Source organism: Erythrolamprus reginae, chromosome Z (assembly GCF_031021105.1).
Source record: "Erythrolamprus reginae isolate rEryReg1 chromosome Z, rEryReg1.hap1, whole genome shotgun sequence".
Taxonomy (NCBI): domain Eukaryota; kingdom Metazoa; phylum Chordata; class Lepidosauria; order Squamata; family Dipsadidae; genus Erythrolamprus; species Erythrolamprus reginae.
In genome coordinates, this window is record NC_091963.1 from 144,451,050 (window position 1) to 144,469,708 (window position 18,659).

General features: G+C 38.4%; 2 protein-coding genes across 2 annotated transcripts; both read left to right on the forward strand.

The window, feature by feature from the left end:
- Positions 1–280: 280 nt before the first annotated feature.
- LOC139154278 (olfactory receptor 6E1-like) lies at positions 281–4,977 on the forward strand. Its single transcript, XM_070728705.1, has 2 exons — positions 281–1,188; positions 4,938–4,977. Exons 1-2 carry the CDS (start codon positions 281–283, stop codon positions 4,975–4,977), a joined length of 948 nt encoding a protein of 315 aa, XP_070584806.1.
- A 7,811-nt stretch (positions 4,978–12,788) lies between these two features.
- On the forward strand, positions 12,789–13,742 carry LOC139154279 (olfactory receptor 6C3-like). The gene has a single exon (XM_070728706.1). The coding sequence runs from the start codon at positions 12,789–12,791 to the stop codon at positions 13,740–13,742; it is 954 nt and encodes a 317-aa protein (XP_070584807.1).
- The last annotated feature ends 4,917 nt before the right edge of the window (positions 13,743–18,659 follow it).

Below are 18,659 nucleotides of genomic sequence, written 5' to 3' on the forward strand. Positions count from 1 at the left end.
CTTTCCACATTTTCCTAAAATGAAGCAACCTACAATATATGGATTCATCCCATGCTTCAAAAAGAACTGATGTTCCTTCCATGTAAATATTTCTACAGGAGACAATTGTTTGACTGACACAGAGATCTGAGCATCATTAGAAGACAAAAAGAACTTGAAGGAACTGATGCATAATGGAATCATGATTACAGCAGAGGTTTTAAGGCAAGGAAACTCAGTGGAATACTAATATTATATGAAAATATCTTCTATCAATTTCTGATTCAGTTCTGCTGTAACCATGAAAGGTAACGAATCTAGAATCAGCGAGTTCATACTTCTTGGTTTCACAGACATTCGGATACTACAGCTCCTGTTCTTTGTCATCCTTCTCTTTTTCTACTTTTCTACAATTACTGGAAATGCTGTGATTATCATCCTGGCTAATATAGACAACCGACTACAGACACCAATGTATTTCTTCCTCTGGAATTTTTCTATTTTGGAAATTGGATTTACCACGGCTGTCACCCCTCAAACCTTGTCCCATTTGCTGACGGGCCATAAAAATGTTCCCTACGTTGGTTGTATAATACAGTCTTTCATTTATTTTCATCTGGGTAGCACAGAGTTCTTCCTCTTAGCTGTCATGTCCTACGATCGATACCTGGCTATCTGCAACCCCTTACGGTACCCATCCATCATGCAGAAGAATTTATGCACCTTGCTGGTTTTCTGTTGCTGGGTTGGAAGCTTCCTCCTCATTATCGGCCCCTTTGTGATCTTCCTGCAGCTTCCAATGTGCAATTCAAACATCCTGGACCATTTCTTCTGTGACAACACACCATTGATGAAGCTCTTATGTGGGGACACAAGATTTCTTGAACTTTTTGGGTTCATCACTGCTGCATTCTCCTTGCTGGGGACTTTGAGCATTTCAGTGGCTTCCTATATCAACATAATAAAAACTATCTTGATTATCCCATCTGCTACAGGGAGAAAGAAAGCTATTTCCACTTGTGCCTCTCACTTCATTGTTGTGTTCATCACCTACGGGAGCTGCATCTTCCTTTATATCAGCCCACCCCAGGCACACAAAGCAGGATTTGGCAAAATAGTGGCCATTTTCAACACAATAGTTTCCCCTTTGCTCAATCCATTCATCTACAGCTTGAGAAACCATCAGGTTCAGGAAGCCTTGAAAGATCTGTTGAGTCTTGATTAAAGGTCCAAGGAAAAACTGAATACACAGTTCCTTCTGGACTTGGTATATCTGATCCCTTATTTAAAGGGATTAAAAATATTCAGCTATTTGGTAGTTTCGAATAATATTTCCTATTGGCAAAGCTCTATCATTGAACCTTCTAATTTTGTGGGATATCCATTGAAGTTGTCCAGCACTGAAAAATCTGAAAAATGGGGTTTTCATATACAATTACACAAAAAGTGTTATGTTGTTTATTATTTCTTTCTTTTCCCCTAAATATTAAGAGTGAAAATAGATTTTTCAAAGTTGGAGGTTGAAAAAAGAGAAATTAGTGGGAACACCTGAATGTTTTATACCATAAAGTTGTAAAGATAAAAATGACTTTGGAGGTCTTTTAGTACCAACCCTCTGCTCAAGGCAAGTGGTGGGCCACTGTGTGACACAGAATACTGGACTCGATGGGCTTTGGCCTAACTCAGCATGACTCTTCTTATGTTCTTATTCCGGTCAAATGATTTTACAGTCTATTTTTGAAAACCACTGGTGATGGAGAACCCACAAACATGAGAGGCAAGTTATTCCACAGTTTAATTGTTTTTACTCTCAGAAAACCTCTCTTTACTTCTAGGATGGCTCTTTATTTAACAAGCTTCCTCCTTTCTTGGTCTACCCCAAAAATGTCACATTGATAGGTATAAATTTATTTTCCAAGAATGTTTCCACTTATGTTGGTTTTAGATAAGTTGCCTTCCCATGGAGGTCCCTTGCAGTTTTCACAGAATTAATGTTCCATGGCATTTAATCACCCCACTATTACATTCACACAGATAACACCATTCTCAACATGATTATTTCCTTTTTTTCAATCCTTTCATCTATAGCTTGAGAAACCAACAAATTCAGGAAGCATTGAAAAGTCAGTTGAAACAGGTTGGAGTCTTTGTTAAAGGTCTATGAAGGTTATAGGTTCTTTCTAAGTAATTCTGCAATAGAAGGTTTCTGTTTTTGGGTTCCTACATATCCAAATACTCAAAAGATGCATATGAAGGAATATCGTTTTTAATGATATGGGTTTTAGATGTTTTTTAAGTATTGGATTTGTACATTGTTTATTACTGCTGTGAGCCACTCCGAGTCTTTGGAGGGGGGCAGCATATAAATCTAATTAATTTATTATTATTATTATTATTATTATTATTATTATTATTATTATTATTATTATTGTAAAAGCTCAATTTAATCATTCAAGGGGAAACAGGGAGTATCTGTATCTGTCAGCCTGCCATAGAATAGAACAACTGCGTGTTCTCCGTTGGGCATCTTTGGGGATGATTGACAGGTTCTCTCCAAGGCTCATGGTGTCTTTAGTTTGATCTGAGCAATTGGGGGGAACCTGTCCTTGGGTCCCGCCCATTTCTATCCCCTTGTAGGGGTTAGCCGGTGAGACCTCCCACATGCAGGTGCATGGCTGGGATCCAGGTGAGGGTGGCGCCCTTCACCTGGATCAGCATGGAGCTACGCCCATAGTTGCCCCGGAGGTTTTTCTGACGTCATTTCCGCCCCGGAAGTAATTGTTTGACCCTGTGGGTCCTTGTTAGGTTTAGTTAAATTATGCTAATTTAATGAATAAATTATGTAAATTTAATTAATAAAATGACCCAATTTTAAATCCAGCTCTCTGTGTCCGTGTCGTTACTCCGCCTATGCTGCAATAGAGTGATCAATGCCTAGAATGCACAACCTGACTCTGTGCTTTTTTTTCCTGAAACCCCAAAAATGTTAACCTTAGACTATCTACTGTTGACCTCACCCCATTCCTAAGAGGTCTGTAAGGGGCATGCACAAGAACATCCTTGTGCCTATCATCCCTGTCCTACTGTCCTATTGGCTAATTTACCTGTACCGGCTTTGCTAATGTTTATGTTTGTACCAATACCTACTATTTTGTACATGCTTGATAAACAAACAAACAAATTAACAAATAAATAAATAAATAAATAAATCCCATCTCCTGCCCGGGTACTGAGGCAGGAAATATATGGTCCTGGTCATCTGGGATGAAAATACAAAGCTGGATAACATCAGCATCACTCCAAAATTTCAGATTGCTTAATCCAGTAGGCAGATTAAAATATTAAACAAGAGAAGAGAATGAAGTGAGCTTTGGGGCACCCCTACCCCAAAGTTGGGCAGCCATTTGAGAATTGTATGCAATGGAATTTCTTTTCTGTTTTGTACTTTTTATTTTTTCACCAACTTTGCATTCATACACATACCACAATATCATCATGTTATACATTTATACATTTTTCCCATATATCATAAACAAATATCACCTATATTGCAAGAATCTCTCCAGACTGGTTGCATTCCCCTGTGAGTGACCAGATAACGCTTCATGGGTTCCGAGGAAGGTCAGTCCTATGCTGCTTGTGGCAGCTTAATGATTCTAAGCTCAGCCTTCTCTTTACCCTTTCATCTAGTGTAGCTGCCAACTCCCCCATAACTATTGACTGTCAGATGGCTATTCAGTGACTTCTAGATATCTGGGAAAGAGCAAGCAAGCAAACATAATTAAATTAGCAATTGTTACTACATCATATAAGCTGAGGTGATCTACATTGAACAATCATTATTAGCATATAACATTGATTCTCTCTCTCTCTCTCTCTCTCTCTCTCTCTCTCTCTCTCTCTCTATCTATCTATCTCTCTATCTATCTATCTATCTTTCTACCTACTTACCTACCTGCCTGCTTGCCTGCCTGCCTACCTACCTACCTACCTACCTATCTACCTACCTACCTACCTACCTACCTACCTACCTACCTACCTACCTATCTATCTATCTATCTATCTATCTATCTATCTATCTATCTATCTATCTATCTATCTATTCATCCATCCATCTATCTATCTCTATCTTGCCCCATGGGATATATAGGAAAATATTCTCACATACAAGGTATATCTAAAATAATTTGCACTGAGTTGATATGTCCATCCTAATGAAGGAACGAAATCATTTTTAATAATAACAGAGTTGGAAGGGACCTTTGAGGCCTTCTAGTCCAACCCCTTGCTTAGGCAAGAGAGGGGCGGCATATAAATCCAAATAATAAATAAATAAATAATATTCCAATTTTTTTGATGTCAGGAGAGGCTATTTCCCCTTCTAGGACTTTTTTAAAAAAACAAGGAAGAGGGATTTGCAATTTAATAAGAGCTTTTATGTGAGCTCGTTGATGGAATGAGTTTTTAAAAATTCTTATTGAGTTTTACAACTTTTAGCAATTCTGGTGATAGAAATATATCCCAAAGGACCTGTGCATTTTTTCAGCTAAGAACCACAAATAGGATCTCTTGAGGAGGTTAACATAGCAATTCTGTCATCATGCAACTGCTTAAAGCAAATATGTCCTTTTGAAACTTCTCTTGGTTGTGTTCTTCAGCTTCTTCACAATCCTTAAAAATGCATGAGACTGACTCTGTTAAGGAGTCAGAAAAACATGCAACCTTTATGGCCTCCCATGCTTTCAACAACATTTTGGTATTTGCCTTTGAACCACAGCACAACATTACAATTTAATACCAAATTTTTAAGGATGCTTCAGATGAGGTTTAGAGGGGAGAAATATCTGAATTTATGGCTCCTGAGAGCTCCATGTGCAAACCTAGTGAAGATCTTTCTCTGTTTTACTGTTTTAAGCCAGAGTCAATGGATAATGTAAGTATATGATAAAAATTCCCAGAAATCAAAGAATTCTTCACTTACAAGGGGCAGTGAAGTAACTTAACCCTCCTGTTCTGTTTAAGAAAAGTAACAAATCTTATGTTCCCGGGTCACCCTGACCCGGACCGAAAACTCTTCATTTGCAGTGCTTATGTTTGGTCTTTTTGAAAGCTTTTTTCACTTGGAAAGTAGTCTGAACATTTCTGCACACAATGATATGAAAATTGAAATGAAAAAAGTAAATCTTATTGGTTTATTTTGCGGATATAATGCACCCCCCCCCTGTTTTTGTGAAATTCTTTTCAATTTATGGATAGTTTTGCTTGCAAAATGCATTCTATTTTACTAAAGTTGGTATGGGATTGGTAGCTTGAACATTTCTGAACATAATGATATGAAAATTGAACTGGAAAAATTGATGCATATTGGTTTATTTTGTTGATGAAATGCACGCCCCCCCGTTTTTTTTAAATAGTCTTCACTTTATGGATAGTTTTGCTAGCAAAATACATTCTATTTTACTAAAGTTGGTGTGGAATTGGTAGCTTGAACATTTCTGAACATAATGATATGAAAATTGAACTGGAAAAATTGATGCATATTGGTTTATTTTGCACATAAAGTATGCCTCAATTATTTCAATTTATATAAAAATTATGCTGTTAATTTCAAACTTACATACTTTTTTTTAGTAAAATGGATTTGTTTCATAAAATTAGTTCTCTGGCTACAATGTGGTTGATTTTCAAAAGGATATTCCAAATATTTCTAGACAAATATGTATAAACAGTGACAATAATGGCACACAGCAAGGCCGAGGGGGTGTGGCCCTTTTGTGGCAAAAATAAACCAATAAGAACCATTTTTTTCAGTTCATTTATATTTTTCTTATATTCAGAAATGTTCAATTTAGTATATCAAACCTTTTGGGGGAAAATTCCTTAGGGATTTGTAGCCTTAAAAAATAGAAATTGACACGAAATTAAAAAAGGATGGGGGGAGGGGCTTTTTGATCAAAATAAAAATATAAGTCTCAATTTTTCCAGTTCAATTTTCATATCATTATGTTCATAAATGTTCAAACTAGTTTTCCAGTTGAAAAAGTTTTCAAAAAGATCAAATTCAAGTACCTAAAAAAAATATTTTTGGTCCGGTCACATACGAACAGAAACAGATTCAAAGTTATGATTTTTGTTTGCCCAGAAAACAATTAGCCACCACCCCAAAAATATTTTTTGATGATCAGCATTGTTAAATTGAGTAAATGAATGCCTAAGATTTTAAAGAATATTTCGGATTTGGAGCATAAAAAAATAAAAAGTGAAAATGGTTGCAAGCAGCCAAGGGGGGGGGAGGCCTTATTTCTGATGTTAAAAAACCAATAAGAATCATTTTTTTCAGTTCCTTTATATTTTTCTTATATTCAGAAATGTTCAAGCTACCAATCCCACACCAACTTTAGTAAAATAGAATGCATTTTGCAAGCAAAACTATCCATAAATTGAAAATTTTTTCACAAAAACGGGGGGGGCGTGCATTATATCCACAAAATAAACCAATAAGATTTACTTTTTTCATTTCAATTTTCATATCATTGTGTGCAGAAATGTTCAGACTACTTTCCAAGTGAAAAAAGCTTTCAAAAAGACCAAACATAAGCACTGCAAATGAAGAGTTTTCGGTCCGGGTCAGGGTGACCCAGGAACATAAGATTTGTAACTTTTTTTGCCCAGCAAAAACTAAGCCCCCCACCCCCCAAAAAAAATTCTCATAGAGAGAACCCCTGAAATGATGAAACTACATGAAATTTCAAGTTTCAGATATGCAGGGAAAATTTTTTACAGGGACTCAAACTTGGCTTCGGGTCACATACGACCCGAACAGAACAGCATTAACTAAAACAAAATACAGATAACTAATGCAGATCAAAGGAAGATTGTATAGAAATGGATAGATTGACATTGAGAATTAAACAGAAAGATGTACAATATTATAAAATATGGAATCTATTTTACCAATGGTTGCAAAAAAATAAAAAGGAACGGAGATTAAGAATGAAAATTTGTATTGTTAAACAAATGAAATACCCAGACAGCACTAAGAAATGTTTGGAATAGAAAATCATTTTTTTTATAAAAAAGATAATAATGATATAATACAGACCTGATCATCTTTAATTGTTTGAATATATATGCAGGGATATTTTTAAAGGCGTGTCTACAATTTTTCAAAATGTCCATGTTCATTTAGGAGAACCAATAAATATGAAAATATTTGTTCTGTTTCACATTTTATTGTGGATTTCTATAAAATTTCACGTTGATAATGTTATCCTTCTCTAAGCAATGTTGTAGTATATAAATAACACATCCAAGATCTTGAATGAATGAAATATTCTCATTGAATATTTTATTCTGTACAAAGTTGAATGTGCACAACAGCATGTGAAATTGATGGCCAATGAGTGTTGCTTCCTAAATGGACAGTTTGATTTCACAGAAGTTTGATTTACTTGGAGTTATATTGTGTTGTTTAAGTGTTCCCTTTATTTTTTGAGCAATGTGTGTGTGTGTGTGTGTGTGTGTGTGTGTGTGTGTGTGTGCCTCAGGGGTGGGTCGTCTCTCCCCTGCTATTTAATATCTACATGAAACCTCTGGGTGAGATCATCCAAAGGCATGGGGTGAGGTATCATCAGTATCATCAGCTGATGATACCCAGTTATACATCTCCACCCCATGTCCAGTCGATGAAACAGTGGAAGTGATGTGCCGGTGCCTGGAGGCTGTTGGGGTCTGGATGGGTGTCAACAGGCTCAAACTCAATCCTGGCAAGACGGAGTGGCTGTGGGTTTTGCCTCCCAAGAACAATTCCATCTGTCTGTCCATTACCCTAGAGGGGAGAATTATTGACCTCCTTGATCCACAGTTAACATTAGAGCACCATCTTTCGGCTGTGGCGAAGAGGGCATTTGCCCAGGTTTGCCTGGTGCACCAGTTGCGGCCTATTTGGACCACACCTCACAGTCACTCATGCCCTCATCACCTCGAGGTTCGACTATTTCAACACTCTCTACATGGGGCTACCTTTGAAAACTGTTTGGAAACTTCAGATCGTGCAGAATATGGCCGTGAGAACAATCATGGGCCTCCCTAGGTATGCCCATCTTTCATCAACACTCCGCAGCCTGCACTGGCTGCCGATCAGTTTCCGGTCACAATTCAAAGTGTTGGTAATATAAAGCCCTACATGGCATCGGACTAGAAGACCTATGAGACTACCTTCTGCCAAATAAATCCCAGCAGCCGATTAGGTCCCATAGAGTTGACCTTCTCTGGGTCCCATTCACTAAACAATGTCAGTTGGCGGGACCTAGGGGAAGAGTCTTCTCTGTGGCAGCCCCGGCCCTCTGGAATCAGCTCCTCTCAGAGATTCGAACAGCCCCCCCTCGCCTTCCATAAAATTTATTTATTTATTAGATTTGTATGCTGCCCCTCTCCGTAGACTCGGGGCAGCTCACAGCAACAATGTTGAAGACTCACCCCTGTCGCCAGGCGTGGGGATGATTAAGCCCCCCCCTTTTGTTGTTTTTTTCCTCACCTCTGTATCATGATAAATTGGGTTGAGTGTGTATGATTGTGTAGTGGATGATTTTATGATACTGATTATGTTATATTGATGTTTTTTAATTAACTTTTTAAATTTTTAACATTAGATTTGTACTGTGTTGTATTATTGCTATGTTGTGAGCCACCCCGAGTCTTCGGAGAGGGGCAGCATACAAATCTAAATTATTATTATTATTATTATTATTATTATTATTATTATTATTATTATTATTATTACTTCAAAACCCAGTAAAACCATCATGAATTTTATATAGTCATCAATTTGTCCATTTGCAATGTCCTTTTTCTTTTTATTACTATAGCTTTCATTCTTTTTTATTTTGTCTTTTCTTCCTCATCTTCTTGTTCTTTATTTTCATAATTATAAATGTTATTAACCTCTAGTTTATCCTTAAAGTCATTATTATTCCTTACTTCTTTTTCTCTTTCCTTTCCAATTCTCACTTCAAAAAATTCTCTTTTTAAATCCCATAAGGCCTTTTTTGTTTCTTTTATTTCCTCATGAAGGTCTTTTAAAAACACCACCAATGCTTCATAATTATTTATCTCCATGTCATCAATATAATGAATCATTAGTGTTACAAAATCCAGCTGTTAACAGGCATCTGCTTCCACAGCTTTTCTGGTATCTCAGTCTATACCTTTATGTTCGTAATCTCTTATTCTTTTCAACGTTAAAATTTATTCGCAGTTCAGTTAAATTCAGGCAGATCCAAGTTGTCGTTCAGTAGTATAACATATTACTCCTTACACAGGACTTCTGATATCAAAATAGTTTCCCTGTTGAAGAATTTACCACCATTGCAGTTATTCCTCCAGTCTGTAGATGGCAGCTATGCTTCCAAACCTACTTTTTATTGCTTGGTATTCATCTGTAATTTTAATCAGTTCTATCAACAATATATATTCACTTCAATAACAAAATTCTGAATCCTCAAAGGTTAGGCATCAGTTCAATTTCACCATTTATTTATTTGTTTGTTTGTTTGTTTATTTGTTTGTCTATCTATCTATCTATCTATCTATCTATCTATCTATCTATCTATCTATCTATCTATCTATCTATCTATCTATCTATCTATCTATCTATCTATCTATTGATTTATTGTTAGAGTTGAAAGGGACCATGAAGGCCATCAAGTTCAACCCCCTGCCCAAGCAGGAACCCTATAGCACACCAGTCAAGTGGCAGTTCAATCTTCTCTTAAAAATGCCCAGAGTGTTGGAGTTCACAACGTCCGCTGGTAGGTTGTTCCATTGGTTGATCGCTCTGACCATCAGGAAGTTCCCCCTTATCTCCATGTTGAATCTCTCCTTGGTCATAAATTCTCTATGGTCAACTGTTGGCTAGATAGCTGCTTTTTAATTTCCCCATCCTTTTGTTCCCCTTTAATTTTTTTAAACGATCTGCTTTGGGCTTCTATCCCCGAAAAAAACACCCACCATCTTCTGTTTACTACCTTCTTTTCACTCTCCAGCACACTCTTATATCTTCTTTCCCAGGTGACTTCAATCTTCAATAATCAATCCAGCCATTCATGGCTGCTGCAGCTAGGATGACAATGCAGTTTTCTGTCGCCCTAGGCCAAAAGGACTTTGTTGCCTCCCTGGGTAGTTTGCTACCCCCACCCCCTGCTTGCTGATAGGTGCCTCTCTTTCCCCTCATTCCTACAGGGCAATTCTGCTCTGGTTATGATTGAGCTGAACCTCCTAGTGGCAGGGATATTGGGATTCCCCAGCAGAGCATGGGTAACACCTGTCCCACCCTGGCATTTGGCCACGACCTCCTCCTGTTGTGGTTTTTCTTCTTCTCAAAATTAAGACCATGTGTTCACTAAGGAAGTCTTAACAGTCTGTAAAAATTTGGGTAAAGTGCAGACAGAAAATGTTTTCTGTTAGATTAGAGGTTTGCCAGCTTGACAGACAAGGCTTGTGTTTAAACATGAACCTTTATTTCTTCATTTCAGCACCACAGTTTGAACTCAGTAAAAAAAGAGCAACCTGGTTTTGACAGCTCCTTTTATACTGGAGCTGTCAAACAGCCAACCAATAAGAGTGCTTTATTTTCCCGCTCATTAGCTTCTTGCGTTTTATGCCAATCAGACTCCAGAAGCAGCCTACCAAGTTGTAAGTTGAGGACTTAGCAAAAGCGCAAGAAGCCAGCTTGGCTTTTCTGGTGGGGTTGTAAGTCGAGGACTTAACATTTTCCATTTAAAAGTAGAATTCTTCTCATGGCATAGATAGGGAAAATCACCCTTTTAAAATACAGATATGAGAGGGTGATCTGCTGTTCTGTTCGGGTCGTATGTGACCCGAAGCCAAGTTTGAGTCCCTGTAAAAAATTTTCCCTGCATATCTGAAACTTGAAATTTCATGTAGTTTCATCATTTCAGGGGTTCTCTCTATGAGAATTTTTTTTGGGGGGTGGGGGGCTTAGTTTTTGCTGGGCAAAAAAAGTTACAAATCTTATGTTCCTGGGTCACCCTGACCCGGACCGAAAACTCTTCATTTGCAGTGCTTATGTTTGGTCTTTTTGAAAGCTTTTTTCACTTGGAAAGTAGTCTGAACATTTCTGCACACAATGATATGAAAATTGAAATGAAAAAAGTAAATCTTATTGGTTTATTTTGCGGATATAATGCACGCCCCCCCGTTTTTGTGAAAAAGTTTTCAATTTATGGATAGTTTTGCTTGCAAAATGCATTCTATTTTACTAAAGTTGGTGTGGGATTGGTAGCTTGAACATTTCTGAATATAAGAAAAATATAAAGGAACTGAAAAAAATGATTCTTATTGGTTTTTTAACATCAGAAATAAGGCCTCCCCCCCCCCTTGGCTGCTTGCAACCATTTTCACTTTTTATTTTTTTATGCTCCAAATCCGAAATATTCTTTAAAATCTTAGGCATTCATTTACTCAATTTAACAATGCTGATCATCAAAAAATATTTTTGGGGTGGTGGCTAATTGTTTTCTGGGCAAAAAAAAATCATAACTTTGAATCTGTTTCTGTTCGTATGTGACCGGACCAAAAATATTTTTTTTAGGTACTTGAATTTGATCTTTTTGAAAACTTTTTCAACTGGAAAACTAGTTTGAACATTTATGAACATAATGATATGAAAATTGAACTGGAAAAATTGAGACTTATATTTTTATTTTGATCAAAAAGCCCCTCCCCCCATCCTTTTTTAATTTCGTGTCAATTTCTATTTTTTAAGGCTACAAATCCCTAAGGAATTTTCCCCCAAAAGGTTTGATATACTAAATTGAACATTTCTGAATATAAGAAAAATATAAATGTACTGAAAAAAATGGTTCTTATTGGTTTATTTTTGCCACAAAAGGGCCACCCCCCCTCGGCCTTGCTGTGTGCCATTATTGTCACTGTTTATACATATTTGTCTAGAAATATTTGGAATATCCTTTTGAAAATCAACCACATTGTAGCCAGAGAACTAATTTTATGAAACAAATCCATTTTACTAAAAAAAAGTATGTAAGTTTGAAATTAACAGCATAATTTTTATATAAATTGAAATAATTGAGGCATACTTTATGTGCAAAATAAACCAATATGCATCCATTTTTCCAGTTCAATTTTCATATCATTATGTTCAGAAATGTTCAAGCTACCAATCCCACACCAACTTTAGTAAAATAGAATGTATTTTGCTAGCAAAACTATCCATAAAGTGAAGACTATTTAAAAAAACCGGGGGGGGGCGTGCATTTCATCAACAAAATAAACCAATATGCATCAATTTTTCCAGTTCAATTTTCATATCATTATGTTCAGAAATGTTCAAGCTACCAATCCCATACCAACTTTAGTAAAATAGAATGCATTTTGCAAGCAAAACTATCCATAAATTGAAAAAAAATTCACAAAAACAGGGGGGCGTGCATTATATCCGCAAAATAAACCAATAAGATTTACTTTTTTCATTTCAATTTTCATATCATTGTGTGCAGAAATGTTCAGACTACTTTCCAAGTGAAAAAAGCTTTCAAAAAGACCAAACATAAGCACTGCAAATGAAGAGTTTTCGGTCCGGGTCAGGGTGACCCGGGAACATAAGATTTGTTACTTTTCTTAAACAGAACAGCAGGGTTAAGGACTTTGAATGACAACAAAATTCTGGTTACAGCAACATTTTCAAAGCAGATGTACTCAGCTCACTATTCATATTGAGAAACATTATTTTTCTTCATCAGTTTGCTGATCCCAGTTCTATGGTAACCATGAAATATAATGAAACGACAATCAGCGAGTTCATACTGCTCGGTTTGACAGATGTTCGAAAACTGCAACTCCTGTTCTTTGCCATCCTTTTCTTTGCCTACTTACTGACAATTACAGGAAATTTTATGATCATCATCCTGGCTAATGTAAACCACAGGTTACACACTCCAATGTACTTCTTCCTCTGGAATTTTTCAATTATGGAAATTGGTTACACTACTGTTTTAACCCCTCAAACCTTGGCACATTTGCTGACGGGCAATAAAAATATTTCCTATGTTGGTTGCATCTTACAGTGCTTTCTGTATTTCTACCTGGGTACTACAGAGGTCTTCTTCTTTGTTGTCATGTCCTATGATCGATACCTAGCCATCTGTAACCCTTTGCGTTATCCATCCATCATGCACAAGGGTTTATGTACCTTGCTCGTTTTCTGTTGCTGGATTGGAAGCTTCCTTATTCACGTTGGTCCATTTGCAGTGTTCCTACAGTTTCCAATGTGCAACTCAAACATCCTGGACCATTTCTTCTGCGACAGTGCCCCATTGTTGCATCTCCTGTGTGGGGACACCAGACTTCTTGAATTTGTTGTATCCTTGATTGCTGTTTTTTTGCTCTTTGGGACTTTGTTCTTTTCCATGGTTTCCTACATCAATATAATCAAAACTATCTTGAACATACCAACTGCTACAGGGAGAAAGAAGGCATTTTCCACTTGTGCTTCTCATTTCATGGTTGTGTCCATCGCCTATGGGAGCTCCCTCTTCCTTTATATTAACCCAAGCCAGATGAGCAAAATGGGGTATGCCAAGAGATTGGCCATTCTCAACACAATTGTTTCTCCTTTACTGACTCCTTTCATCTACAGCTTGAGAAACCAACAAGTTCGGGAAGCCTTGAAGGATCTGTTGAAACAGGTTGCAGTCTTTATTAAAGCCCCAAGGAAAATCTGACAATGCAGTTCCTTGTAAACTTGGTGTATCTGATCTCTTGTTTGAAGGGCTGACAAAGTTATTTGGTAGTTTGAAGTAGCATTTCCTATTGCCAAAGCCCTGTAGTTTAACCTGCTAATTTCATGTAATATCCACTGATGTTCTCAGGCACTGAAGAGTCTGCACAGTAGTATCTACATGTTAAGTTAGCTATAAATGTCATACTTGACCTGATTCTCTTTGCCCAAATTTTAAGAGTAGAAAGAGATTTTTCAAAGGTGGGAGTTGAGGAAAGAGAATTTAATCTAATTTGATCTAAGCATAATATGCAAAATTGTCTGCTACAATGTCTTACCTGTCAGCCTCAACCTCAATAATACACAGGCAAACAATCGATATAAACTCAAGGTAAACCGCTCCAAACTCAATTGCAGAAGATACGACTTCAACTACAGAGTAGTCAATGCCTGGAATGCTCTACCTGACTTTGTTGTTACATCTTCAAACCTTCACAACTTCAACCTTAAATCTGTCTACACGATTAGGGGAGTTTGACACCCGTGTTCTAGAACTAATGGTGGTACAGTGATTAGAATGTGGTAGAAAGGCTAATTCTGCCAACTCTTAGCAGTTTGATCCTGACCAGCTCAGCCTTTCATCCTCCTTTGGTTGGTAAAATGAATATCCAGGTTGTTGGGGACAATAGACTGATTCTGTAAATTGCTTAGAGAGGACTGTAATGCACTGTAAAATGGTATATACTGTAAGTCTAAGTCAGGAGCGGGCTACCATTCCCAGCCCTACCGGAATGGCCCGGGAGAATGCCCCTGCTCCCCTGTTGTGCATGTGCACATGCATGCACGATTTATGGGTTTTTTCACTTGTGTGCATGCGCAGAAGTGAAAAAAACCAAGAAATGGGAAAACAAGTAAGTGCCCGCTCGCTGCTGCCCGCCATCATTTGCCCCCCCACCGCCCACTTGCCACACTCACCTCTCATTCTTGGGGCAAACGGCAGTAGCACAGGCAGTGGGGGGAGCCGGCGCAAGAGGCGAGCAATTGGCGAATGACGGGGGAAGGCAATACTCGTGGTGGAGCAGGGCAGGCGTAGGTCTGGGAAAGCGCTGGTGGTGCGTGCACGCCCAGCATCACCACCAGTGCTAGCCTACGCACTAGATGGCCACCACCAGAATGGCATTTCCCACAATTGAGGCTGGGGCCCACCACTGCTCTAAGTGCTATCACTATTGTTATTATTCTGTTATTAAAAGTAACATTCTGCAAATGTTCAACTATCATGCAAATAGCTTTAATGAAAAGAAGGAGCAGGGGAGATATGATAGTAGTGTTCCAATATCTCAGGGGTTGTCACAAAGAAGAGGAAGTCAACCTATTCTCCAAAGCACCTGAGGGTAGAACAAAAAGAAATGGGTGGAAATTGTTCTGCTTGGAACTAATCGGATTGGAGCAAAGGAGAATCCACTTGCAGAAAATTCAAACCAGCACACATCAAAATTTAAAAATGATTTGTACAAAACAACCTCAGGCTTTTAGTCCATATTGGCAGTGTTCCCAGTCAAATTGTCTAATAGATAAAGAGCTGCTGCAACCAGGAATAAAATCCAATTTAGACATTCTTCAGTGTTCTAATCGTTTAAAACACACACTCACAAATCTTCATGTTTTCCTCAGATTGCTGCAACTCTGCATGATGAACTTACAGGGATAACAGCAGTTTGCCAGTAAGGCATTTCTGGAACCCCAGATCTAGGTCCTCTACCATTACAAATATTGAATCTCAATGCCTCTTTACCCATAAATCCTCACTTATATACTGTCTGGGTTGGTCAATTGTTTCTTAGAGACATTCAATGTCTAGGCTTTCTTCCATAGACTTACCTTCTAGAACTTTTCCCATAAAGATATTCCTGTCTGCCCATAGTCAAGGCGATGTCTCCTCTTCCTCCTGCTCCCCCCTCCAGCCATGTTCCATTGGTGCCTGTGAGCTGCCGTGTTGCAAGTCCTCCTCCTCCTCCTCCTTCTCCTCCATATCCTGCCCCAAAACTCTACACTGGCTGGACAGCGGAGTACCTGGCTGCTGTAAGCACAGCCCCCCACCCTACGAGACATGGATTTTCTGTGAAAATGGGCCTTCCTCCACCTGCTCCTCCTGTTCCACGTGCCGCTCTGTTTCCTCTTGTTGCACAACCTGCATGGCCTGAAGGTTTTTTTCCAGCAGGCAAACCATGGGGATGGTAGCACTGATGACGGAATTGTCAGCACTGACCGTATTAGTCACATACTGGAATACATTCAGGATGGAACAAATGTCCCTCATTGAGGCCCACTCATTGGGGGTAAAATGCTGTAGGCCTGCACTTCGACTTGAATGTGGGTTATGAAACTGGTAATCCAATATTGCTTGCTGTTGCTCACATCCCCTTTTAAGCATATGCAGCATGAAATTCCACCTGGTTGGCAAATTGCAGATGAGGCGGTGGGTGGGAAGGCCAAAGTTCTTCTGCAGGGAAGATAGGCAAGCAGCAGCAGGAACATAGAAAGTGCGCGCACACCACACGCACTTTACCCAGCAGCACTGACATGCCTGGATAATTGGCCAGGAACTTCTGCACCACCAGGTTGACCATATGCGCCATGCAAGGGATGTGAGTCAACCCCACTCAGCCCAAGGCTGCCACAAGGTTCTGCCCATTGTCGCACACCACCTTCCCTGGCTTCAGGTTCAGCGGCAGCAATCACTCATCTGTCTGCCCCTGGATGCCAGTCCATAGCTCCTGGGCGGTGTATGGTCTTTTCCCCCAAGCAGATGAGTTTCAGCACCACGTGCTGCCATTTACCCACGGCCGTTCTGAAGTAGGTGGTTGCCGGGCTGTGCTTATTGGGTGTGGAGGAAGAAGACGGGGAAGCAGAGTAGGCGCAGGAGGCAACAGCAGGCACTGACTGATGTCCAGTAATCCTGGGTGGTGGAAGGATATGTGCTGAACTGCTTCCCGCCTCATTCCCAGCTGCCACTACATTCACCCAGGGATACCGAACCCTATAAAATTCGGTACGGACCCAAATAGTGCAAGTTCGGTTCACTAGTGTTTGGATATTGAAACTGGGCTGCACAGCTTTCCAGCCAAAAAGCCCAGCATCTTAACCACTCAGTCATCCCTTATAGAAGGAAGTTGTCCCAAGGGATAATCTAAATAAGCATCTTCACAACCGTATCTCTGAAATTGCTCTGGAATGACACACACATGTATCCCACCAAAGTAAATAACTTTTAAGGTAAGCTCTGTAAGGCAAGATGATCCAAAGATGGGTCAAAATGGAACAGATTTTGGTCCATCAAAATATATTTTGGTTTGATTGAAAGACATTTTAAATAAAACATGTCTATATTTGTTTGAGTTCAGGAAGAGCTATTCCCCAATCTTGAACTTCTTAAATGAAGAGGAAGGATGTACACTGAAGAAGGGATAGGTGGATTTGCTTAACATCTATGACAGGATGTTGTCAGAAGTTTCCATTTGGAGTCTACATCCTTTAACTTGATTGCAATGGTGGAAAAGTAACTTGAAAGACCTTCAATTTCTCTGTAGCTAAGAACTTCAAACAGTGTCCCTCTGGGACATCAGTATGATACTTCTCAGCTGCTTGTAGCCAATGATCTTTTCCCAGCTTCTCCTGGGTTTCAACTGCAGGTCCTAGCAAAAGAAGCATTTGTTTCAGGACTTAAAAGAAGCTACTATCTTCATATTACCACATCCTTACACTCACCGTTTAGTCTTTGCATCTGAACCACAGTATAATCTAGCATTTAATATCAAAAAAAGCCTTCAACCGAAGTTTGGTCAACAGAAATACATGGACACATGGATTCAGAGGTGCCTAGTTTATTCATTCCATATCAAAATCATTCCTTTTTTCGTTTTTTTTAAAAGTACTGTTATTACTTTTTAGAATGGCGAAGATTGGTTTGCTTTTAAGGAGTCAATAAACTGAATGAACTTTTTTTTAAAAAAAAAGATAATTGTGTATCTACTATTATTTATTTATTTATTTGTTTTTATTTTACCCATCTTTATTACTTTATAAGTAACTCAAAGTGAAGAGTTAGAGTCTTCTTTAAATGTATACAATATTTTCTAAGATTTTTTTTCCCTATCTAATATTTGAAATGTATCCACGTTCTTTCAGTGGCTGTAATATTTCAGTCTCTGTTTGAAGGTTTGCAAGCTGAGGGGAAAGTTACCCTGATTCACATTTCCTAGGTGGGTTTATTGAATTTAACCTAATGGAAAATGTGTTGGAGAAGCTTGTATCCTAAGATTTTTATTAATATTGATTGTTTCTTCATTGCTTATTTGACCCCTATGAAAATCGTTCAGTGTTGTACCACATGATTATTGACAAATGTATCTTTTTCTTTTATGTACACTGAGAGCATATGCACCAAGACAAATTTCTTGTGTGTCCAATCTCACTTGGCCAATAAAAATTCTATTCTATTCTATTCTATTCTATTCTATTCTATTCTATTCTATTCTATTCCATTCCATTCCATTCCACTCCACTCCACTCCACTCCACTCCACTCCATTCTGAATCTGGGTTTGGAGTTAAAAGAGGGATTAGTCCAAAGCCACAAATGAGCTAAGTCCACGCCTTAATTATCATTGACCCTTATCTAACTCTAAGCAGGTCTGCTATTAATTGAGAAGATTCCTCTGCATAGGTTTTTAGCAATAAATCAGTAAAGAACCATCACACGAGGACCTGATCTTTCACACCTGACTAAATTACACTTCAGTATTTGCGTTTCTTTTCTGGATTTTGTAAAACTGTGTTTTGTAGTTAATATGATATAATTCTTTATTGGCCAACTGTGATTGGACACACAAGGAATTTGTCTTAGGTGTATATGCTCTCAG

What these genes read in the sequence shown, in the direction of transcription:
- LOC139154278 (XM_070728705.1), top strand. Translation starts at nt 281, where the DNA reads ATGAAAGGTAACGAATCTAGAATCAGCGAGTTCATACTTCTTGGTTTC. An exon ending in CAGGAAGCCTTGAAAGATCT is followed by an intron (nt 1,189 to 4,937) that starts GTTGAGTCTTGA and finishes AAAAATTCCCAG; the next exon opens with AAATCAAAGAATTCTTCACT.
- LOC139154279 (XM_070728706.1), top strand. Translation starts at nt 12,789, where the DNA reads ATGAAATATAATGAAACGACAATCAGCGAGTTCATACTGCTCGGTTTG.